Source organism: Scyliorhinus canicula, chromosome 2 (assembly GCF_902713615.1).
Source record: "Scyliorhinus canicula chromosome 2, sScyCan1.1, whole genome shotgun sequence".
Lineage (NCBI taxonomy): Eukaryota > Metazoa > Chordata > Chondrichthyes > Carcharhiniformes > Scyliorhinidae > Scyliorhinus > Scyliorhinus canicula.
Window position 1 is genome coordinate 259,582,787 of NC_052147.1, and position 24,547 is coordinate 259,607,333.

General features: G+C 50.0%; 1 protein-coding gene across 3 annotated transcripts in view; it reads left to right on the top strand.

The window, feature by feature from the left end:
• lypd6b (LY6/PLAUR domain containing 6B) overlaps window positions 1-12,621 on the top strand; it is a 198,031-nt gene extending 185,410 nt beyond the window's left edge. For 2 of the 3 annotated variants that reach the window (XM_038789985.1, XM_038789986.1), the window contains 2 exons: window positions 10,110-10,240; window positions 11,436-12,621. In XM_038789985.1, the coding sequence (XP_038645913.1) occupies window positions 10,110-10,240; window positions 11,436-11,606 (302 nt within the window). In that variant the 3' untranslated portion in view covers window positions 11,607-12,621. The remainder of the gene's footprint in view (window positions 1-10,109; window positions 10,241-11,435) is intronic. The other variant, XM_038789987.1, reaches the window with a different exon arrangement.
• The last annotated feature ends 11,926 nt before the right edge of the window (window positions 12,622-24,547 follow it).

The window sequence follows — 24,547 nt, forward strand, 5'->3', positions numbered from 1 at the left end:
TGAGCACGCTGGTTAAATAGCGGGAAAGGCCAAAATCGAGATTCGCACCAGGCACGGATCAGTTTGCAATCTAACTGGCCCGCTCCCAGTGGTGAATTCTGGATTACGCCCAAATACGACAAGCACGTGATTAACCCTCATTGGCCATTCATTTCCATCTCATTAGCGAGATTGAAGTCGAATGTAATGGCCTCCTGGGAATTAACCAGCTCCCAGCGGGAAATATGGAAAGCGTTGTTTAATACTTACTCCTTTTTAAAAGATGTGAAGCTGACGCAATGGTTGTTGAGGGAAAGTGAGGAGGTGAGTGCTCGGGGAGGGGGAGGGGGACCTCCTCAGCGGGATTGGCCTCATTTGAGGAGGACCAGGAGGGGATGGAGGACGAGCCTGGGAGGACCCACAGGAGCAGCTGGATGATGGAGGACAGGCGGCAACAAGGGTCCGGCATGACTGGAGGATCAGGCAGGCTCTCATCCTCACCCCATTCTCAGAGGAGGAGGGTTTTTCTGTCAGCTCCCCCCCTCCCCTCAATCTCCCACCCCCGCATTCCCCTTCATCTCACCCAATCCCTCTACTCCTAATCCCTCCTTCCCCCAAACACCTCCTCCCCTCATTCCCTCCCTCCCCTCAAGGGGCTGATTTAGCTCACCAGGCTAAATCGCTGGCTTTTAAAGCAGACCAAGCAGGCCAGCAGCACGGTTCGATTCCCGTATCAGCCTCCCCGGACAGGCGCCGGAATGTGGCGACTAGGGGCTTTTCACAGTAACTTCATTGAAGCCTACTCGTGACAATAAGCAATTTTCATTTCATTTCATTCCCCTCCTTCCCACCCATTCCCTCTTCCAACGCCCTCATTCCCTGACCCCCCCACCACACATACCCCATTCCTGACTATCCTGTTCACACTCCAAGGGTCTGTGTAACATCACCCCAGGGTGATGGGTCTGTGTCATGTGAATATACAATGCAGAAGAGTGATGATAACTCACTCTGTGCTCCTCGGTTTATGCCAAAGTATGACATGTCTTTTTGGTGACAGTGCACTGATACTAGGTCTGCATCAGGGGCGTTTGATCTCGGACCATTGTGCCCGGGTGTTGGGGGCAGCGGAGGATAACAGAGGGTGGGGGTGCAGGCAGGCCCGCTGTGAAGATTAAAGTGAATATATTAGGGGCTGGTTTAGCTCAGTGGGCTAGACAGTTGGTTTGTAATGCAGCGCGGGTTCAATTCCCGTACCAGCAGAGCATTCTGAATTCTCCCTCTGTGTACCCGAACAGGCGCCAGAATGTGGCGACTTGGGGCTTTTCACAGTAACTTCATTGCAGTGTTAATGTAAATCCACTTGTGACAATAAATAGATTATTATTATTAAATGACATGTATCAGCTGTAACATGTTTTAACTGTGAACATGTGACATTTTCAGTCCCTCTAGCTACAGATCGTGCTCCACCCCGTGTCCAATCAGTGATCCTCTTTCTTCTCGATCTTTCATCTAGGTGTGCCCCAGGACACACATTGGAAATGGAGGCAGCCTGCTGCTTTCTGCACCCTGTGGCCTTTGATACTCTTGGCGGAAGTCCTCTGGATGGCTTGGAGCAGGGGGCCCCAGCTGACTTACTGGTATCACAGGCATCATCGCCGTGTCACTCTGTTCTGTACTCTGCCCTTCAGATGCACTGTGTCGCAGGTGGGGGTGGGCGGAATTTGAAAGAACTGGAGACCGTCGCCGTCTCCATGGCGGCAGGCCCCATGTTGGCCTCCAGTGCTTCCTCCGCCCTGGCAGTGCGTTTAGGGCCCTGGGGGTCTCCATGGGATGGAGGGGCAGCTGGATTGAGTTCCAGAGGTCTCTGTGTCACCTGGCTCTGTTAGTCCTAGTGGCTCCCCATTGTCTGCACCGTCAGCGATGGTCCTCAGTGACTGGGCCTTGCTCTGCAATGCCTCAGCAATGTCCACCCGTGTCTGGGACATGTCCCTCAGTGACTGAGACATGATGTCAAGGCCATAAGCCATGGTCGTCACAGGCTAAGCACCACCACTCACAACGCGGATGTCGTGCTCCAGGTATTACAATGTGGTCACCACCCTAGCAGTATTGGCCTCAGTGCCATGCATTGCCAGCATCATCTCCTGTGCTTACAGTCTTTGGGACTCCTCCAATCGGCTATGCACTCACTGGAATGTCACTGACATCCCCTCCTGAACTCACGGTTGTGTCCGATCATTTGTATCGGCTCTGGGAGAACCTTGTCCAGAGGTTCGGCATCTGGCTGGGACCCTTTTGCGCTTTGCAATCCAGTAGACCTCGATTGATGAATTCCTGTGATGTTCCTGCATCCACCTGATGTGCATCAGCAATTGTTGTGCCCACAAGATTGTGCCCCAGAAGCCTGTCCAGTGATGTTGTCCTCCGACTTGTGTGTCTCTGCACTGGTGGAAGTGGTACCTGTGACGCATCAATGACGGTCTCCTCGGAGCTCTCCTCCGAGTGGTCTCTTGGGTGACAGATGGGGGAATGACATCAGATGGCCCGGCCCCATCAGATGCAGATCCTGCAAAAGTATGGACCTGTGGTCAGTGAGAGGGAAGGATCATTTTGCCTGACCAGAACAACTCATTTGTGGCAGATCATCTGGGTGAAGGGGCAGTGGATCCTCACCTCTGTGGCGCGGGTCAACCTTGCTGTCGGTGACTGTCTCTCGTAGAATCATAGAATTTACAGTGCAGGAGGATGCAATTCAACCCATCGAGTCTGTGCGGGCCCTTGGAAAGAGCACCCAGCTTAAGCACACACCTCCACCCTATCCCCATAACCCAGTAACCTGATCTAACCTTTTGGACACTATGACGTAATTTAGGATGTTCCACCCACCTCACCTGCACATCTTTGGACTGTGGGAGGAAATCGGGGGCCCCCGGAGGAAACCCACACAGGGGAGAAAGTGCAAACTCCACACAGACAGTCACTCAAGGCCGGAATTGAACTCGGGTCCTGGAAGTGTGAGGCAGCAGTGCTAACCACTGTACCCCCAGGCCGCCCTCGGGTAACCCCAATTAGCCTTCTTCCAACATTGGACAGCGGTCCCCCTGATCATGCTGCCTGCACTGACTGCGGCTGCCACTGCCTCCCAGGCGGCATTGTTGAACCTTCTGCTGGTCCTCCGTCCATCTTGGGGAACAGCTTGTCCCGTCTCGCATCGATGGCGTTGAGAAGCTTGGCCAGGTCGGCGGCCTCAGGGCGAAGAGCAGGTCTGTGCACTGCCATGCTGGTATGTTGACTTGGTGAGATGCTGGGGCTCAAATCAGATCAATAAGACGGTGAGGCAGCCAGTAACGGTGAGAAACTTGTGGGGGCTAGTTTCCCGTACTAAGTGTCAGTAAATCTGGGCCACGATCTCACGAACGTGCCCATTGAGAAACACCCTGTCAAACGTGCCCAGACTCACACTTAGAAATCTTTCCATTATGTCACGCCCCTAAAAGCCAAACCCATTTTTTGTTTTAAAAATAGGACGTGAATAAGTGCTAAGGTGCCCAAGTGGCACCAGCAATACCAAGGTGCCACCCTGCCCGGAGGTTGACCGCTCGGGGGCCCAGGCCACCCCCCCCCCCCCCCCCCCCCCGTTCCACCTTGTCCTTGTTTGGAGACCAGTGCTGAATGGTGCCCGCCTGGGGTCTCCGTTCGATCCGGTGTCAACACAGCTAACTGGGTTTGTTTGTGGTGGGACCCAGATCGTGACGCCTCGCAAGATGGCGCGCCAGCAGGTCGCGCTCAAAGTGTAAATTGGGTCTGTGAGAGGTGAATTCGCTAATGCAGAAAAGATTCTAAATGGGGCTCGACAGGAAGTTGTCGAAGTTTCCCCTGACTGAGGAACCTGGAACACAGGCTGCGATTCTCCTGAATCAAAGCTAAATGCTGCTGCCAGTGGGAGAACCCGATGGCTTGAAACGCTTTTGGAGAGGGGGCTGGTTTGGCACTGGCCTTGAGAGGGGCGTGACTTAATGATGCACAGCGCCGGCCCTAGGGTTGCTGGCGCCCCGGGCAAGCTGAACTTCGGCGCCCTTACAAGTATAATTTTAAAAAATTTTCACAAGGAGAAAAACTGAAAATGTAGAATAAAAATTCAGCAGTTACAATACAACTTGGCGGCGTTCACAGCTCAGCCACTCTGTACAGTAACGCGAACCGCTTCCCGGACCCACTGCTGGACACACGAGTCACCCCAGAGCCATTTGGCAAATAGTTCTCATTTCGCTTCACAACTTTTAATGGGTAAAAATTGTTTCGTTTCTATATTCTGTCCAGGACCGATCTTCAATTCACTGTGTACACAACTAACCTGTCTCTCATTTAAAAAACAAAAACTGTCTGCCCCTCAAAACATACCATGATGGTCAGGACAGGACCCGAACGCTGTCCAATTGATAACAAATGAAATGTTTCTGAATCACCCGAGCGACGATCCGCAAAACTTTCTCCCTCAGATGCATGTGCTGCACATTCAGTAACTTTAACCAGATGTCAGACTTTTCCCTTTTCGCGGCTGCATAAGGACGTCTGAAGCGAACTCGTGATTGTTGGCCTCTGCACCTTGAAACGGTCTCAGGCGTGTGGTCAAGGGGGTGAAAAAAAGTTGGAGCAAAGTTTCGGAAGAGTTTTGAGACTTCAAAGGACAGACAGCTGAAGCGTCGCCGGCGCTCCGGTGAAGCTCTGGTTTCTCCGGCGAGATAGGGAGCTGATTGGCAAACAGCAAGACCGGGGTAAGGTCAGTTGCCACTTGGTGGGAGTCGTTGCCCTGGACCTTGAAATGCCCGAAGTGCAGCAACGCCGCTCGTGTGAAATGGACATGGCCGTGGCATTTCAGGCTGGGCGCGCGGAACTGTGAGCCAGGGGCAGGTTAATCAATACCAACCCTGCAGTGATTCCGGGAAAAGTGTGGGAACGATTCATTTCACCCCCTCCCCGTGGTGAGAACAAGAGGAGTGAGAGAGAGAGAGGAAGAGAGGGGTGGCTTGGAATGCGGAAGGAGCTTACCTGAAGAAGAGTTTGGAGAAGGCATTGTTTTTTTCAATGGGTGATCTCTGCATTGTTGTCCAGTGGAGGGTTTGGAGTACCTGAGGACAGACTCTGCCCGCACACCCCACCTTATTAACACTGCCTGATGATGTCACTACTGGGCACTGAGAAAGAGGAGAGAGAGAGAGAGGAGAGAGAGAGAGAGAGAGGCTGAAAGTTGACAGCATTGTTACCTTCTCCTCCCAATGACAAAACGGAATTCTCTGCCAAAACTCAGATTGCTACAAATTGGTGTCCATTTCTCTGTAATCATTAACGACAGCAAGAAAATGTGATTTATTAATGGTTAACACACCAAATACACTGGCAAACACACCTGTGATTAATTCTTATTTTACTCTACTCATCTACTCATTGAGACAGTGTACAATTGAGGGAATTATCCACCCCCCCCCCCCCCCCCCAAAGCCTGTCTGCCCCGTCCACAGAGGGAATCTCCGCTGACAGAATCACTTCACCTTGTTCTCTTGTCTGGTCAATATGTTTGTTGTTGTTGCAGATTTCTTACAACAGAATTAGTATTTCCCCGAGCCAAGGCTGTTGATTCAGGCGACTGGAACTCTTAACCTTTTTTTTTGATGGGGGGGGTCACACGAAGTGGAGAGAGAACCTCGGAGCTAAGGTTTGGAGTCCGGATCATTCTTCGTCCAGTGAACGGGAAGCAGAACTGCAAATACAAAGCTAATCCCATCTGCAGATCTCTGTCTGCACAGAGGCTGTCAGACCTGCTGAGATTGTTCTGTCTGTTATGGGTGGGGTGGGGGGATGGGAGGGGGGGTTGTCTCCGTCTCCGGCATCCTCAGTGATTTGCTTTGATCTAAGAGGTGGTGGAGTGCTGCAGGTATTTGATTCTAACAAGACATTATTGACATTTATAGGCGGCGGGGCAGCCCTGTGGCCCCAGCAGCAGGCCCGATGGTTGTGTTTACCAATCCCCCCCTCCCCCTCCATATGTGAACCCAAATGTAGAACCGGGCTTGCTTCACTATCCCGGCAGACATCAAAGCAAATATGCGTCTTCCCTTCCCGTTGAGGACTTTTTCAAAAGTCACTAAAGAAATCTCACTGTACCAGCAATTCACAGCAATGACTGAACATATGTAAAGGGTTCCTAGCGCCCCCTAGCACATGGCGCCCCAGGCGACTGCCCGAGTTGCCGGTACCTTGAGCCGGCCCTGATGATGCACCATCAATTTGACTCGAGTCGTAGTGAAGTTCCAAACAACAGGCTTTAATACGCTAGATGTGAGCCCGGCTGTGGTCGTACAGAGAAAGGCCGACTGCCAGCCAGCACAAGCTCTTATACCCCGCCTTGTAGGCGGAGCTACCAACCTCTCAGCCCATCGGCGGGGAGTCACATGACCAGCCACAACCAATTGGCAGAGAGGCACATGACTTGCCTGGGCCAATGGGCAACGAGGCTGCTGTACCAATGGCAGCTTGGTTCTTTGGTAATATGATCTCTCTAGCCATATTACCACATTCACCCCTTGTTGAGAAAGAAGCGGGGGGGTGGGAAGGAGTGGCGGGAGAGACGGTGGGGGGGGGGGGTGTAAAACTGGTAGTATAACTAGAGACCTTCTCAGGTAGTACCGAGGTAACTCATGCCCACTGGCCCGCGTCGAACGTGTAAGAAAACCATTCTGTATACAGTGTACAAGGGAAAAACAACAATAACCATCGTAATAATAATGAGAACAAATCAAAAAAACACAGGCAAGGAACATATGCAGAACGTGAAGAAAAGTCCATAAGGCCCATACAATTGACTCGATCAGCCGGATGGGTGCCTTCGGTGTCCTGCTGGACCTGCGCATCGGCGCCGGTGACGTTGGAACGGTGGTCGTCCGTGACTCCGGGAGCTGTGATCGCGGTCCTGTGTCCATACCCCTGGTCAGAGCTGGTGGTAGCCGGGCCGGGGGGAGGGGTTCCTGTGCGCTGGGTTGCGGGGGCGCTGGGGGCGGTCGGGACTGGGGGGAGGGTGCTGATGCTGGGGGTTGTGGCCGTACGCCGGCGGGTGCCAGGTCCCGCAGGGAGACCATGTCCTGTCATCCGTCGGGATACTCCACGTACACATACTGCGGGTTCGCGTGGAGTAACTGGACTTTTTCAACCAACGGGTCGGACTTGTGCACCCGCACATGCTTCCAGAGCAGGATGGGCCCCGGGGTGGCCAGCCAGGTCGGGAGTGGGGTCCCAGAGGAAGACTTCCTGGGGAAAACAAGAAGACGTTCATGAGGTGTTTGATTCGTGGCAGTACAGAGGAGAGACCGAATCGAGTGGAGGGCGTCTGGGAGGACCTCTTGTCAGTGGGAGACTGGGAGACACCTGGACCGTAGGGCCAGTAGGACGGTCTTCCAGACCGTACCGTTCTCCATCTCGACCTGACCGTTACCCCGGGGGTTATAACTGGTCGTCCTGCTAGAGCCGATGCCCCTGCTGAGCAGGAATTGACGCAGTTCGTCACTCATAAAGGAGGACCCCCGGTCGCTGTGGATGTACGCGGGGTAACCGAACAGGGAGAAAATGGAGTGGAGGGCCTTGACGATAGTTGGAGTGGCCATGTCGGGGCAGGGGATGGCGAATGGGAAGCGGGAGAACTCGTCAATCACATTTAAGAAGTATGTGTTGCGGTTGTTGGAGGGGAGGGGATCCTTGAAGTCCATACTAAGATGTTCAAAAGGGCGAGAAACCTTTATCAGATGCACCAGCACGAGCTCTTATACCCCGGCTTGTCGGCGGAGCTACCAACCTCTCAGCCAATCGGCGGAGAGTCACATGACCAGCCACAACCAATTGGCAGAGAGGCACATGACTTGCCTGGGCCAATGGGCAGCGAGGCTGCTGTACCAATGGCAGCTTGGTTCTTTGGTAATATGATCTCTCTAGCCATACTACCACACTTAAACTCACTGACAGGTCCCACTCCTCAGAATAAGATCGCAGCCCCTCCCGAATCGCTGGCAAGTCCTCCCCCCTTTCCGAATCACTAGCCAATTGCTGGCAGGCAGACCTCCCCCCCCCCCATTGCTAGCACCCCCCATTCAATCAAATTTGGGGCAGCAGGGTAGCATGGTGGTTAGCATAAATGCTTCACAGCTCCAGGGTCCCAGGTTCGATTCCCGGCTGGGTCACTGTCTGTGTGGAGTCTGCACGTCCTCCCCCTGTGTGCGTGGGTTTCCTCCGGGTGCTCCGGTTTCCTCCCACAGTCCAAAGATGTGTGGGTTAGGTGGATTGGCCATGCTAAATTGCCCGTAGTGTCCTAATAAAAAAGTAAGGTTAAGGGGGGGGGGGGTTGTTGGGTTACGGGTATAGGGTGGATACGTAGGTTTGAGGAGGGTGATCATGGCTCGGCACAACATTGAGGGTCGAAGGGCCTGTTCTGTGCTGTACTGTTCTATGTTCTATGTTAATCACTGGCAAAGGCCCCTCGAATCACTGGCAAGCACCCCCCCCCCCCCCCCAATCACTGGCAGCAACAACCATGAGCGACGCCTTGTCATGGGCTCACCAAATGCAGCCCCTACACATCCCCCCTCCCCCTTTCAGGCTCTTTGCTCTTTCAATCCCCTTTCGCCTTTATCAGAACGATCTTTGAACTGGACATTCTGGGAGAGGCATCAAAGGTTCCAGCACATTAGCCGGAAGATATTTAACTGCGGGAAGACCTGCCATATGACCCCCATCTCGGAAAAGACCCTGACTTGAGCTCCTCCATCCCAACCAAGCCCCCCCCCCTCCCCCAACCCCCACATCTCCTGAAGGATCCCCTTTGGCACCCCGTATGTAAGTATAGAGAGGGTAATCACTCCCTTGCCCCCCTCGGTGTCTAGGCGCCTGGTCCCCATTTGTCAGGACCAGGAGAAATTTATTCTCATAGGACTTCAAACTGGGGGGAGCAGGAGCATACTGATAGACCAGAGCCACCAGCCTCAAACCTGGTAATTATAGTTAAACTTCTGGGTATCAGTTATAATCAGGAATCTTGGGAATTCTCTATCCTAGAGCATTGTGGATGCTGAGATAGACAAAACTTTGATTTCTTACGGAGTCACGGGATATGCAGAGTGGGCACAGGTTCAGCCGTGATCATATTAAACAGCGGAATTACTAACCCAGCCAACGTGATGTCAAGTCTCACCGTGACAGTCTTCTGGGAAAAGAGCGGGGGAGGGGAAAACTAATTGGATTGTTCCTCCAAATAATTGGCACAGATGTTGGTGAACAAGACGTCCTCCTGTGCTGTAAGGTTCTGTCGTAGAAATTGCCTCAGTGCCCCTGGCAAAGTGGAAACTAGCCCCCCATGCATGTGGAAGTTTCAGCTGAAGATGGGTTCAAGTTCAATCTGAGCCCCAAGAGTGGAAATGTGTTCCGACGCTCACTGCCGAAGCCCGTTAAAAAAAATAAGAACTGGAGGGTGAATCGGGGTTGCAGACATATACCTTAGCAGGTGCTGAATGACATTGAGAGGGAAGGGAAGAAAATTGGCAGAGAAGTGAAATAGAGTAACTTAATGAATGGTTTCAGTGATAATTTACTTGCATCAGACACAGAAAGCAAAGTAGAATGTTAATACGGTACTTCAAAATAACCCTGAGAGAAGCATCGTTATATCAACATAGCAAACAGAAACTCAGTAAATACATAATAATGGGAGCGACTCTAGGTTGATATCGGAGAATGCCAAGTATGAAGGGTTGTTCAAAGATAGAGAACACATTTGTGAGATAAATACTGAATGACAAAAATGCAGAAAGTCATGTCTGAAGCGTAATGGTATGTGACTTGGATACTTTGATGCAGCTCTAACCAGGTATTAGGGTAGTAATTGTCATTCCATTTGTGCATTAGCCTGCACTTTATTTGCCTAAAAGGATCAAAGTTATGAATTTACATTTTACGAGCACATATTTTTTTTATGGCCAGCGTAATAGGGGGAAAAAAATCCCTGTGAAATTTTTGATGACTTGTTTTTATGGCTCCCAAATGGCAAAATAGTCCTAAATCTTAATCTTTGTCTTTTTATGGCACAGATACAGAGTATTGCCTTACAGTCCACAGATTTACAAGCCATGGCAGGAGTGAATCAGTCTCGAAGCGATGTGTTTCAAAGGAGGAATGTCAATCAGTTGGCTGTCGTCACATCAGCAAGTTTGGTTATACGGTAAGTGCTGGCTCAGGGATAAAGGGCTGAATCTTGGAAGCATATAACAAAAAGTGCCCATGCACTAACTAGTGGCATTTCCCCAGTGTTCCCTGTTAAAGTCCTGCATAGATAAAATCAAGTAAATTTCACCTCAGTCTAAACAGAAATAATAATAACAATAACAATAATTTTTATTGTCACAAGTAGGCTTACATTAACACTGCAAGGAAGTTCCTGTGAAAAGCCTCTGGTCGCCACACTCCGGCACCTGTTCGGGTACACAGAGGGATAATTCAGGATGTCCAATTCACCTAATGAGCACGTCTTTTGGGATTTGTGGGAGGAAACCGGAGCACCCGGTGGAAACCGACGCAGATACAGGGAGAACATGCTGACTCCGCACAGACAGTGACCCAAGCCAGGAGTCGAACCTGAGACCCTGGTGCTGTGAAGCAACAGTGCTACCACTGTGCTGCCATGCTGCCAACAAATATGAATACTTTTTAAAAGGCGCCATCACAGTGGTTAGCACTGTTGCTTCACAGCGGCAGGGATCCGTGTTTGATTCCCGCTTGGGTCGCTATCTGCACGTTCTCCCCGTGTCTGCGTGAGTTTCCTCCGGGCGCTCCGGTTTCATCCCGCAAGTCCTGAAGGTCGTGCTTGTTAGGTAATTTGGACATTCTGAATTCGCCCTCTGTGTACCCGAACAAGCGCCGGAGTGTGGCGACTAGGGGCTTTTCACAGTAATTTCATTGCAGTGTCAATGTAAGCCTACTTGTGACAATAATAAAGATAATAATCTTTATTATAAAGCTGTTGACATCCTCGGTGGATCTAGATTTTAAACTTTTTGATGTTTATATTTTAATGGTCCAATTGTATCAGCTGGCTTTTCCATAACTGGTATTGCCAGAAATGAGGTAGAACTTTTTGACCAATTATGAATAGATGAAATTTAAAGTTATCTCAATAGACCTTAATTATGCTGCTTTTTACACTTCAACCCTGGGTTTTATACTGCACAAAATCTAGAAGAGAGAGTAGATATCAGATATATAAGTGCGAACACTAGAACTGCAAGTAGTGACGTATCCTGGAAATGACTGGCACTAGGAATAGATGGCACTAATGCATGCACTGAAAGCCTATACCTGGAGGGGAATGTAACTTCAGTGGAAATGTTTAATTAGAAAGCTTTTTGGTTTTGTTTCAGGAGTGCACTTCCTGTTGTGAAGGGATGATCTGTAACATCGAAGTGCCAACGAACCACACAAATGCCGTGCTTGTGGTTAAACAGCTGCACATGTTCTCTTCATCTGCCAACAGGAGGATATTGATCATACCCTGGATCACAGTAGCACTGCTAGTCATTCTCTTGGTATGATAAGCAAGTGGAGAGGAATGAAGTTGATTTTACTTTTAAAAATGCATATCGGCCATGTTGACTGATGCCACATTTGGACTGGAAAAGAAAGTGCCTTCTTGAAAATATTCCCAAATATTTGCACAGCTGGTGATAGATGCATGCTGCCGTTTTGTGCTCCAACATCACGAGGACTGTATTTGGAGCTGACCTGATGTTAGAAGCTGCTGTTGCAATAGACTGCTGAGCTTGGCTCAATGACTGTTAAAGGCCTCGCGAGGAAGTCACAGGGCATTTCACACAAAAATAAATACGGATTTCCTTTCTTTATTCTCAATCGTTTTTTCTGCCCTCTCTTCCTCTCCTGAAAATGCAAGGTGGACACCCTTCTGGCACCTTTGTTTAAACTGTGGCGGTATATGTCTGCAAGCTATTCAGTCATGGATTATCACCAGCCATCCTTACCTGATGTTCGCACACTTCCAGCGCGAGGTACTGGGACAATGATCTGGAGCAGAAAAAATTGATCATTTTACTCCATTCTCGACGCTGGTGCATTGAGGCCTCTGTGTACCCGAACAAGCGCCGGAGTATCTTCTCTTAAATGCAGCTCAGGTGCGAATCGACTAACTCAATCTTCCTGGTCTGTTTGAATTGGCAAATGGCTGGATAGAATCAGAGGAATGGACATACCCACTTTTCACAGCAACTTTGCAGACATTTTGAACAAAGTTCTCAAACACTGATCACAATATTTGCCCCTCCACCCCTCCCCACGTCTGTGATTGCAACTGCTATTTATGACATAAAGCTTGCTCTTTGATGGTAAAATGGTGGATGGTAATTGTTGGATGTAAATTTCTTCTACACAAGGTAAAGTTTTTTCCAGCAATAGGACAAAAAGAAATGGAGAAACTATAAGCCATAAAAACATTTTAAAAAGCAATTTATCTCTTTAACTGAGACTGAGGTCATAGGTAATGTGTTATAGTTGAAGGTAGATTTTGGATGTTTGTAAATAAACGAATGCACTGGTTACTGGTGTCCCAGTCCTTTGTGATCAATATATTCAATTGTAAAGACTTGAAAGATTAGAAGTAAACTTTTTAAAGTTTAAATTGATCAAGTTATTAATTGTAACAATTTGAAGTCATGCTCTGTGTCTGGGGATAGGTGTCCCTTGTTTTAAACAAAGAACAAAAGAAAACCACATTTGAAAACATTTTACACAATAAATTAATTTTGGTCTGGAAAGACTATTATTATTGGTCCAAATGCAGCAGGCATTCTGTACAGTAAGGTCCCAAAATACATTTGAGAACAAGCTTGACCAGGCCTCTTTGCTTCTTGTTTTTAAATTGTGCCATGACATATTTGACATCTCATTCAATCGCACTTCTATCAATGGATTCCCTCCCTCAGAAGAACCAATCTAAATTGAGTTCTTATGATAGCACAAGTGGATAGCACAATTGCTTCGCAGCTCCAGGGTCCCAGGTTTGATTCCCGGCTTGGGCCACTGACTATGTGGAGTCTGCATGTTCTCCCTGTGTGTGCGTGGGTTTCCTCCGGGTGCTCCAGTTTCCTCCCACAGTCCAAAGATGTGCAGGTTAGGTGGATTGGCCATGCTAAATTGCCCTTAGTGTCCAAAATTGCCCTTAGTGTTGGGTGGGGTTACTGGGTTATGGGGATAGGGTGGAGGTGTGGGCTTGGATAGGGTGCTCTTTCAAAGAGCCGTTGCAGGCTCGATGGGCTGAACGGCCTCCTTCTGCATTGTAAATGCTATGATTCTTAGTGTCGAAAAAAGTTTAGGAGGTAAAAGCTCATTACTGCGGATGCTGGAATCTGAAACGAAAGGGAAAATGTTGGGAAATCTCAGCAAGTCTGGCAGCATCTGTAGGGAGAGAAAAGAGCTCACGTTTCGAGTCCGATGACTCTTTGGCAAAGCATGGGAGGAACAGCTTTGACAAAGAGTCATCGGACTCGAAACGTTAGCTCTTTTCTCTCCCTACAGATGCTGCCAGACTTGCAAAGTTTAGGAGGTGTTATTGGGTTACGGGGATAGGATGGAAGTGAGGGCTTAAGTGGGTCAGTGCACTCGATGGGCCGAATGGCCTCCTTCTGCACTGTATGTTCTATGTTGCTGATGTGGGGCTTTTTCCGCTAACTACTCTCCCAGAATGCCACCAATCCAAATAAGCTTGTGTATGAATAACAACATATGGTGTGATGGAAAGAAAAGCCTATTGAAATGTTTCCTTTTTTGGAAGCTTCCATCCCAGGGAGGAATATTGTTGATCAGGATTCTTGTGACACAGTCAACAGAAATAGAAAGCAGTAATTCTGTTGAAAGGTGACGTCAATTCTGTTTCTCTCTCTCTCCATATCTGCTGTCCGACGTGCTGAGTATATCTAGCATTTTCTGTTTATATTTCGGATTCCTGGCAGCCACACTCGCACTGTGCATTTGCAGCAAGCAATCAATAGTCACTGATTGTAGACGTTTGGATATCTGGCCTATGGGAATAAAAGTAACTCCCTATATTTATCATTTATGGATCCCCATTTCTAGATGTCGGGAGAGGGCGACAGAAAGGAACAAATTATTTTCCCGTGCTTTGGGCTTGTGGACCTCCCAGTGCCATTGTGGTAGTGTGGCCCTTAAAGGGATGTGCCCTCACAGTCCACGTGACTGGCTTGGGGCCTATCGTGCTGGAGCACGTGAACCTCGACTAATGGGGAAAAAGGGCGTGTCCCGGGGAGCGGCGTTCTCCTCAGAGTGAACACGGGAGCCAGAGCATGAAAACCTGTACAGAGACTCCGTGCCTGTATTGTAAGTTGCCCTAGTTAGTTGCCAATAAAGCTTTTATTCTTTCTTGCTGCCGCCTACCTGGTACTGCCTCGAGCCACCACTGTCATATTCTAGATCTGCACTTTCCCTGTTCTGTGACGGAATTTATATAATCTCTGACCATGCTACATGGGAGGAACATAGGTTCTGCAAGTTCCTATGCACAGAATGCTGAAAGGGCTTTCCCCTAGGGCAGCATAGTGGCACAGTGTTCAACATTACTGCCTCACAGTGCCAGGGACCCCAGTTCAATTCCAGCCTAGGGTTATTATCGGTGTGGAGTTTGCACTTTCTCCCCGTGTCTGCGTAGGTTTCCTCTGGGTGCTCCGGTTTCCTCCCACTGATTGTGAGGATAAATAGTTCAACGATGTGCAGGTTAGGTGGATTGGCAAGGCTAAATTTCCCCTTAGGGTCTGGTTGCAGGAATAACTTGGGGGATTGGGCCTAGCTAGATAGAACATAGAACATAGAACACTACAGCGCAGTACGGGCCCTTCGGCCCTCGATGTTGCGCCGACCTGTGAAACCATCTGAAGCCTATCTGTCCTACACTATTCCATATTCATCCATATGTCTATCCAGTGACCACTTAAATACCCTTAAAGTTGGCGAGTCTACTACTATTGCAGGCAGGGCGTTCCACACCCCTACTACTCTCTGAGTAAAGAAACTGCCTCTGACATCTGTCCTATATCTCTCGCCCCTCAATTTAAAGCTATGTCCCCTCGTGTTGGTCATCACCATCCGAGGAAAAAGACTCTCACTGTCCACCCTATCTAACCCTCTGACTATCTTATATGTCTCTATTAAGTCACCTCTCAGCCTTCTCCTCTCTAACGAAAACAACCTCAATTCCCTGAGCCTTTCCTCGTCAGACCTTCCCTCCATACCAGGCAACATCCTAGTAAATCTCCTCTGAACCCTTTCCAAAGCTTCCACATCCTTCCTATAATGTGGTGACCAGAACTGCACGCAGTACTCCAGGTGTGGCCGCACCAGAGTTATGTACAGCTGCAGCATGACCTTGTGGTTCCGAAACTCAATCCCCCTGCTTATAAAGGCTAGCACACCATATGCCTTCTTAACAGCCCTATTAACCTGGGTGGCAACTTTCAGGGATTTATGTACCTGGATGCCGAGATCTCTCTTGATCTACACTACCAAGAATCTTGCCATTAGCCCAGTACTCTGCATTCCTGTTACTCCTTCCAAAGTGAACCACCTCACACTTTTCCGCATTAAACTCCATCTGCCACCTCTCAGCCCAGCTCTGCAGCTTATCTATGTCCCTCTGTATCCTATAACATCCTTCAGCACTATCCACAACCCCACCAACCTTCGTGTCATCTGCAAATTTACTAACCCATCCTTCTACACCCTCTTCCAGGTCATTTATAAAAATGACAAACAGCAGTGGCCCCAAAACAGATCCTTGCGGTACACCACTAGTAACTGAACTCCAGGATGAACATTTGCCATCAACCACCACCCTCTGTCTTCTTTCAGCTAGCCAATTACTGATCCAAACCGCTAAATCACCTTCAATTCCATACTTCCTTATTTTCTGCAATAGCCTACCGTGGGGAACCTTATCAAACGCCTTACTGAAATCCATATACACCACATCAACAGCTTTACCCTGATCCACCTGTTTGGTCACCTTCTCAAAAAACTCAATAAGGTTTGTGAGACATGACCTACCCTTCACAAAACCGTGTTGAGTATCGCTAATCAACTTGTTCTTTTCAAGATGATTATAAACCCTATCTCTTATAACCTTTTCCAACATTTTACCCACAACCGAAGTAAGGCTCACAGGTCTATAATTACCAGGATTGTCTCTACTCCCCTTCTTGAACAAGGGGACAACATTTGCTATCCTCCAGTCTTCCGGCACTATTCCTGTCGACAAAGACGACATAAAGATCAAGGACAAAGGCTCAGCAATCTCCTCCCTGGCTTCCCAGAGAATCCTAGGATAAATCCCATCTGGCCCAGGGGCTTATCTATTTTGACATTTTCTAAAATTGCTAACACCTCCTCCTTTTGAACCTCAATTCCATCTAGCCTGGTCGACTGAACCTGAGTGTTCTCCTCGACAACATTGTCTTTCTCCAGTGTAAACACTGACGAAAAATATCCATTTAATGCTTCCCCTATCTCCTCTGATTCCACACACAACTTTCCACTACTATCCTTGATTGGCCCTAATCTTACTCGAGTCATTCTTTTGTTCCTGATATACCTATAGAAAGCCTTAGGGTTTTCCTTGATCCTATCCGCCAACGACTTTTCGTGTCCTCTCCTCGCTCTTCTTAACTCTCCCTTTAGGTCCTTCCTGGCTAACTTGTAACTCTCAAGTGCCCTAACTGAGCCTTCATGTCTCATCCTAACATAAGCCTTCTTCTTCCTCTTGACAAGTGCTTCAACTTCCTTAGTAAACCACGGCTCCCTTGCTCGACAACTTCCTCCCTGCCTGACAGGTACATACTTATCAAGGACACGCAGTAGCTGTTCCTTGAAAAAGCTCCACATTTCGATTGTACCCATCCCCTGCAGTTTCCTTCCCCATTCTATACCTCCTAAATCTTGCCGAATAGCATCATAATTGCCTTTCCCCCAGCTATAATTCTTGCCTTGCGGTATATACCTATCCCTGCTCATTGCTAAAGTAAACATAACCGAGTTGTGATCACTATCACCAAAGTGCTCACCTACATCTAAATCTAACACCTGGCCGGGTTCATTACCCAGTACCAAATCCAATGTGGCCTCGCCCCTTGTTGGCCTGTCTACATACTGTGTCAGAAAACCCTCCTGCACACACTGCACAAAAACTGACCCATCTCCTCTGATGGTCTTTCAAAGGGTCGGTGTAGACTCGATGGGCTGAATGGCCTCCTCCTACACTGTAGGGATGCTACGATTCTATGAAAGCTGGCTGGGGAATCTCAACGCACTTTCTGCACTTGTGCTATAATTGCCAGTGTAGAATTACAACATAACCGCAGCACGCCCATTTGTTAAGGAGGAGAATTATTGATGGCTTGCTAGCTTCATTTGGCTACACCTCTCTTTTCCATTCGCTATTCTCTGTTGATGCAGCACCCTCCCCTCCACTACTTTCCTGTTCCATCATCTCCCCACTACTTACCTAATCCTGGGAAAACCATACATCCAAAACTCAGAAAGGCAGCAAGCAGCTTCCATAAAAGGTGACGGCTCAAAAGACAGCTTCAGCTGAAAAAGGAGACTACTGCTTCAAGGCAATAAGCATTTGATCACACTAGATTTGAAGATCTTTATTGGTGTTTGGGATCAGATTGCACAACTCCGTTGCTTTTCTGTGAAAATGGTAAGGAAACTACTTCATACATGACACATGTGAGCCGTGGGGTTATGCTACAACATGACCCTGGTGAGACCACACTTAGGATATTGTATGCAGTTCTGGTCACCTCACTATAGGAAGGATGTGGAAGCAATGGAAAGGGTGCAAAGGAGATATACCAGGATGCTGCCTGGTTTGGAGGGTAGGTCTTCTGAGGAAAGATTGAGGGAGCTAGGGCTTTTCTCTTTGGAGCGGAGGAGGATGAGAGGCGACTTAATAGAGGTTTATAAGATGATGAGGGGGATAGATAGAGGGGACGTTCAGAGACTATTTCCTCGGGTGGATGTAGCTGTTACAAGGGGGCATAACTATAAGGTTCAGGGTGGGAGATATAGGAGGGATGTCCGAGGTAGGTTCTTTAGGGTGTGGAATGGACTGCCTGCTGTGATAGTGGAGTCAGACACTTTAGGAACTTTCAAGCGGTTATTGGATCGGCACATAGAACATAGAACAGTACAGCACAGAACAGGCCCTTCGGCCCTCAATGTTGTGCCGAGCCATGATCACCCTACTCAAACCCATGTATCCACCCTATACCCGTAACCCAACAACCCCCCCTTAAACTTACTTTTATTAGGACACTACGGGCAATTTAGCATGGCCAATCCACCTAACCCGCACATCTTTGGACTGTGGGAGGAAACCGGAGCACCCGGAGGAAACCCACGCACACAGGGGGAGGACGTGCAGACTCCACACAGACAGTGACCCAGCCGGGAATCGAACCTGGGACCCTGGAGCTGTGAAGCATTTATGCTGACCACCATGCTACCCTGCTGCCCTGGAACACACCAGAATGACAGGGAGTGGGATAGCTTGATCTTGGTTTAGGACAAAGCTCGGCACAACATCGAGGGCCGAAGGGCCTGTTCTGTGCTGTACTGTTCTATGTTCTATGTAAAAATGACAGTTTGGACCTCTACCCACCGCATCTGGAGTCTTTGTGCATCTTCTTTCATGTCCTTTGACGCCCATGTTTGTGAGCTTTTTATGCAGCCCTGTCAGGGTCCAGCTTCCCTTCCCTCGGTCTCCACTCTGCCTTCCGTTGTTCATCCACCTCCTTGCTCCTAGCCTTCCATTGTGAGCCTCCACCTTCCCCCAGCCTTCTGCTCATCCCTCCTTCCACTTTGCCCCCTTGTCTTCATCAGACCCATTACTCCCTCCCACCCCAGCCCAACCTTACACTCCACCCCCGGTTGAACATCAGACGTTTGTTGCAGCGGTTGCATGACTCTCACAACACAGTACTGTCCAGATAGACACTGGTGTGTGGTACCAGGGGGAGGCGACCCCCCCACCACCCCCCCCCCCCCCCCCCCACCCCCCAACCTCAGGAGCTGTAGTAATCCAAGTGCGTGACACAGGAGGGTCCATGGATCTAGCAGCACGATGCTGTCCATGAAGACCAGCTTGGCATGTAAATAGACAGCAGGAACTGGTCTGCCCTGGCAGAGTGGTGAACAGCACATCACGAGCAGCGCAGCCCTATGGCAGAAAGTTGTTGCCCTTACTTCGCAGTCTCTTGCGAACTGAGGGTCACCTTGTGCACACCACTCATGAGCAATCTGGTTTTAGACCGACAAAGTTTCCCGCTGGCGTGATGCCAGTGGGCAGCTGTTTTAATGAGCATCCATGAGACACAAATGAATGCAAATAGAATTCATGCCACCATCCAGCGGAATACCGATCCGCCATTAACCTGCCATTGGGAAAATTGAAACATGATTTTACGCTGGCAGGTTCCTGCCGCCTTGATTTCCGCTACATTCACTGCGCCCGCCACGGGTGGGATGGGAGAATTCCACCAGGATGTGCTCTTTTCCAGGCTGCATGGCTGGGATTCTCCGGTCGTCCGCTGGCAGCGGGATTCTCTGGTCCCGCCGGCAGTGCATCTCCCGGATGTGGATTTCCCGGCATCAAGGGACGGCTTCAATAGGAATTCCCATTGACAACAGGGGAGCAGAGAATCCCGCCACCAACCAGCGAACACCGCATAGAACATAGAACATAGAACGATACAGCGCAGTACAGGCCCTTCGGCCCTCGATGTTACACCGACATGGGAAGTCAAAAACTAAAGGCCATCTAACCTACACTATGCCATTGTCATCCATATGCTTATCCAATAAACTTTTAAATGCCCTCAATGTTGGCGAGTTCACTACTGTTGCAGGTAGGGCATTCCACGGCCTCACCACTCTGCGTAAAAAACCCACCTCTGACCTCTGTCCTATATCTATTACCCCTCAATTTAAGGCTATGTCCCCTCGTGCTAGCCACCTCCATCCACAGGAGAAGGCTCTCACTGTCCACCCTATCTAACCCTCTGATCATTTTGTATGTACCGCACTGTCTCCCGTTGCTGAGGAATGCGGCTGGGAGGCTGGAGAATTCTGCCTCTTGAAAGGACTGTTCACATTAACATTGCATGACACGAAGCCAACCTGAGGGTTATGCTATCCTTGGGTATCGCATGGAGTTGCATTGGGCTGCTGATTTTCACTCTGTTGCAGCAGTCAACCCCATCTGTGAGGCAGGGATCCCACGAGGAGCTTTTCCTACATAATGAATATGCCCTAATCCAACACCCTGCACTCACATAAAACTGCAATTGGAGGGGGACAGACGTGCATCAACTGGATTTACAAGATATAATTCTCACATGCTTGTTGAATAGTGAACCCCCATACTAAATCGCCAGTGGCACAGATTGAAGTTTTTATGTTTGTGTGTGTATTTGTATATCTGTTGTGTGTATATATTTTATATACATCTGGGTATTTTGTTGATTATCCCTGTCAATTCACAAATGTAAGTGTTACACTTCAAAAAAGAGAACGATAACTTGCAACGTGTGGAGAAAATTCCCACAATGGCAAAACTTGATGCTGCAGGAGGTAGACTATTTCCTGCTGTTAACTGAACGGAGCAACCTATCCTTGTTCTGAGCTCACCCCGGGGTTTGCAAGAAGCTTTCAATCTGCCAGTTTCTCCCATTAAAGCAAATCTTCAACTTTAGTTGATCTCCTCCTCAACTTGCTGAACATAAATTAGACTTGTCTCCTTAATTGTGCTTTACATTGACAGCACAATAATATGGAACTGTATGCACCTGACCTTATAAGAGAACGAATGATTCAAATTCACACCAACGCCATGGGAAATCGGCTCATTTCTATCACCAAACATTGGGTCAATGTTTCTCCTCAGATATAAAACAGTTCTAATTTTATTTGCCCTGTTTTAAGGCCCACTAAAATCCCAAGTGCTAATAATAAGCAGTTTTCTGGTCTAACCTACTTGCATATTTATTCACAACTCCAACAGTGAACTCAGGTGGGTCTTGTTTTCATTAATTATTTCACAGGATGTGAGCTTTCGCTGACCCAGGCGAGCATTTATTGTCCATCCCTAATTGCCCTTGTTGGTGCAGCCATGAAATGTCAGAGTAATGACACATCCTCTTCGACCATGCTAAAGTTGTGGGGTGGTGCTCAATAAATAATTACAAAAGGGAGGGCAGTGATGATCGTGGAAGGATTTACCTCTGTGCCACTCTACAGCACCATGACACAGTTTAATATTGCAGCATACTGGCTAAAAGATGCAACCAAGTGTAAGGTCACAGTCAATCATTACTCTCTATGATGCATGGTGGATGTGGGTGTCTTATTATCAGGTGATGCAGCTTGGCATCTTCCTGTTTGCTGATCCAGACCTTTAGAAGGCAGGTTACCATCACTATTTATCCTCTGTGAAGCACTTTGGGACATTTTGGTATTTTAGAGTTGTTATGTGGAGTAAGTTGGTCAGGAGTTGCGGCTATGCGGAGCTAAGCCGCACGTTCGGCAGCTCCCGCTATTTAGGGACTTTTGGGCCGTTTCGAGGGCCCCAAACGGCGCTGTTTTAAAGCATCCCGGTGGGGGAAGGTGCCTGGAGGAACTTGCCCCACACTATATGGTGCTCACCCGGAGTGGGACGAAGAAAGAAGCTGCAGCAGCTCCCCAAAAAAACGGAGGAAGGAAAACAAAATGGCGGCCGGTGCAACACCCGAGGACTGGTGGAAGTGGGCGCAGGAGCAGCAGGCCTCTCTCCTGCGTTGTTTTGCGGAGCTGAAGGCTGAGCTGCTGGACTCCATGAATGCAACTACCAACAAGCTGCTTGGGACCCAGGCGGCCCAGGAGGTGTCTATTCGGGAGTTGCAGCAGCAGGCCGTTGAAAGGAAGGAGGAGGCCGTGGTTCTCGTGGGGAAAGTGGAGTTGCACGAGGCACTTCATAAAAAGTGGCAGGACCGCTTGGAGGAGCTGGACGTTCGCACGAGGCGAAAGAATCTGAGGACCCTGGGCCTGGCGGAGGGGCTGGAGGGGTCGGATCTCCCGGCGTATGTGACCACGATGCTGAGCTCGCTGATGGGAGCGGGGTCCATCCATTTGCCCCTGGAGCTTGAGGGAGCTCACAGAGTGATGGCCAGGAGGCCCAAGGCAAATGAGCCCCCGAGGGCGGTGCTGGTGCGGTTCAATGACCGGGAGTGTGTGCTGCGCTGGGCCAAGAAAGAGAGGAGCAGTAAATGGGAGAATTTGGTAGTGAGGATCGACCAGGACTGGAGTGCGGAGGTGGCTAAGCGGCGGGCCGGGTCCAACCGGATGAAGGCTTCATGCCAAGCAGGTCAGGTTTGGAATTCTGCAGCCTGCGCGCCTGTGGGTGACATACAAGGACCGGCACCATTACTTCGAGTCCCCGGAGGAGGCGTGGGCCTTTGTACAGGCGGAGAAGCTGGACTCGAACTAGGGTCTGGGGACACACTATGGCCGTTGCTGTTTTCGCTGTTGCTGTTTTGTTTCAACTTTTATAACTTCAACATGTGTGTTATGTATGCTGGTTTTCTGTTTGCTCTGTTTACGGGTGGGTTTGTTTGTTGGGCATGGTTGTGGGTTAGGTGGGGAATGTTGGGGGTTTGTGTTTTATATGTTCTCTTCTGTACGGGGTTGGGGATTGAGGTGAGACTGGATTTTGGGGAACTGTCAGAAGGGTGGGGTGTGGCAGTGTGAAAGCGCGGGCTTTCCTCTCGTTTCCGGTGCCGCGGGGCAGGGGGGGTGGAGCTTGCGGTAGGGGCGGGGCCTCTACTGGTCTTCTTTCCCGCGCTGAAGCAGTGCCAAGGAGGTGTGGCAAGAGGGGGATGACCCCATGCCGGGAGGGGATAGGTTTTGGCGGGAGCTACCGGGGTCAGCAGAAGTCAGCTGACTTACGGAAGTACCATGGAGGGTGCGTCGCGGCTAGGAGGGGTCCTAGCCTTGGGGGGGGAGGGGAGGGATACCGGGTTGCTGCTGGAATGACTAGGAAGGAGCCGGTGGGGGCCGCGGGGGGGGGGGGGGGGGGGGGGGGGGGGGGGGGGGGGGGAGAGGAGAGGCGTTATCGCCATGGGGAACGGGTCAGGCGGGGTGTGCTGGCCTGGGGCGAACATCTGATAAGCTATGGCTAGTCGGCGGGGGAGGGGGGCGGGTTTCCCTCTGATCCGGCTGATTACCTGGAACGTGAGGGGGCTGAACGGGCCGGTTAAGAGAACCAGGGTATTTACACATTTGAGGGGGCTGAAGGCGGACATGGCTATGCTCCAGGAGACCCACCTGAAGGTGGCGGACCAGGTTCATCTGAGGAATGGGTGGGTGGGGCAGGTTTATCACTCAGGATTGGACGCGAAGAACCGGGGGGTGGCGATTCTGGTGGGGAAGAGGGTGGCATTTGAGGCAGCTGAGGTGGTGTCAGACAAGGATGGCAGATATATCATGGTGACGGGTAGGCTGCAGGGAGAGAAGGTGGTGCTGGTGAACGTATATGCCCCGGATTGGGATGATGCTGGCTTCATGAGGCGCTTGTTGGGTCGCATCCCGGACCTGGAGGCAGGGGGCCTGATCATGGGGGGAGATTTTAACACAGTGCTGGATCCCCCACTGGACCGGTCCAGTTCAAGGACGGGTAGGAGACCGGCGGCGGTGAAAGTGCTGAGGGGATACATGGACCAGATGGGAGGGGTGGATCCCTGGAGGTTTGGGAGACTGAGAGCGCGGGAGTATTCCTTTTTCTCTCATGTCCATAGGGTTTATTCCCGGATAGACTTTTTTGTCCTGAGCAGGGGATTGATTCCGAGGGTGCAGGATGCCGAGTATTCGGCCATAGCGATTTCAGACCATGCCCCGAACTGGGTTGATCTGGAAATGGGAGAGGCGTGGGACCAGCGCCCGCTTTGGCGCCTGGATGTGGGGATGCTGGCGGAGGAGGAGGTGTGTAAGAGGGTTCGGAGAAGCATTGAAGGGTATCTGGATACTAATGATACGGGGGAGGGACTTGTGGGGATGGCCTGGGAGGCTCTGAAAGCAGTGATCCGGGGGGAGCTGATCTCCATCCGGGCCCACAGGGAAAGGAGGGAGAGGAAGGAGAGGGAGAGACTGGTGGGAGAGCTCCTGGATGTGGACAGGAGATATGCGGAGGCACCGGAGGAAGGGTTGCTGGGAGAACGGCGCAGTTTGCAGGCCAAATTTGACTTGTTGACCACCAGAAAGGCGGAGACACAGTGGAGGAGGGCGCGGTATATGAGTATGGAGAGAAGGCGAGCAGGATGTTGGCGCATCAGCTCCGTAGGCGAGATGCGGCTAGGGAAATTGGTGGAGTGAAGGATGGGGATGGAAATGTAGTGCAGAAGGGGACAGAAGTAAACGGGGTCTT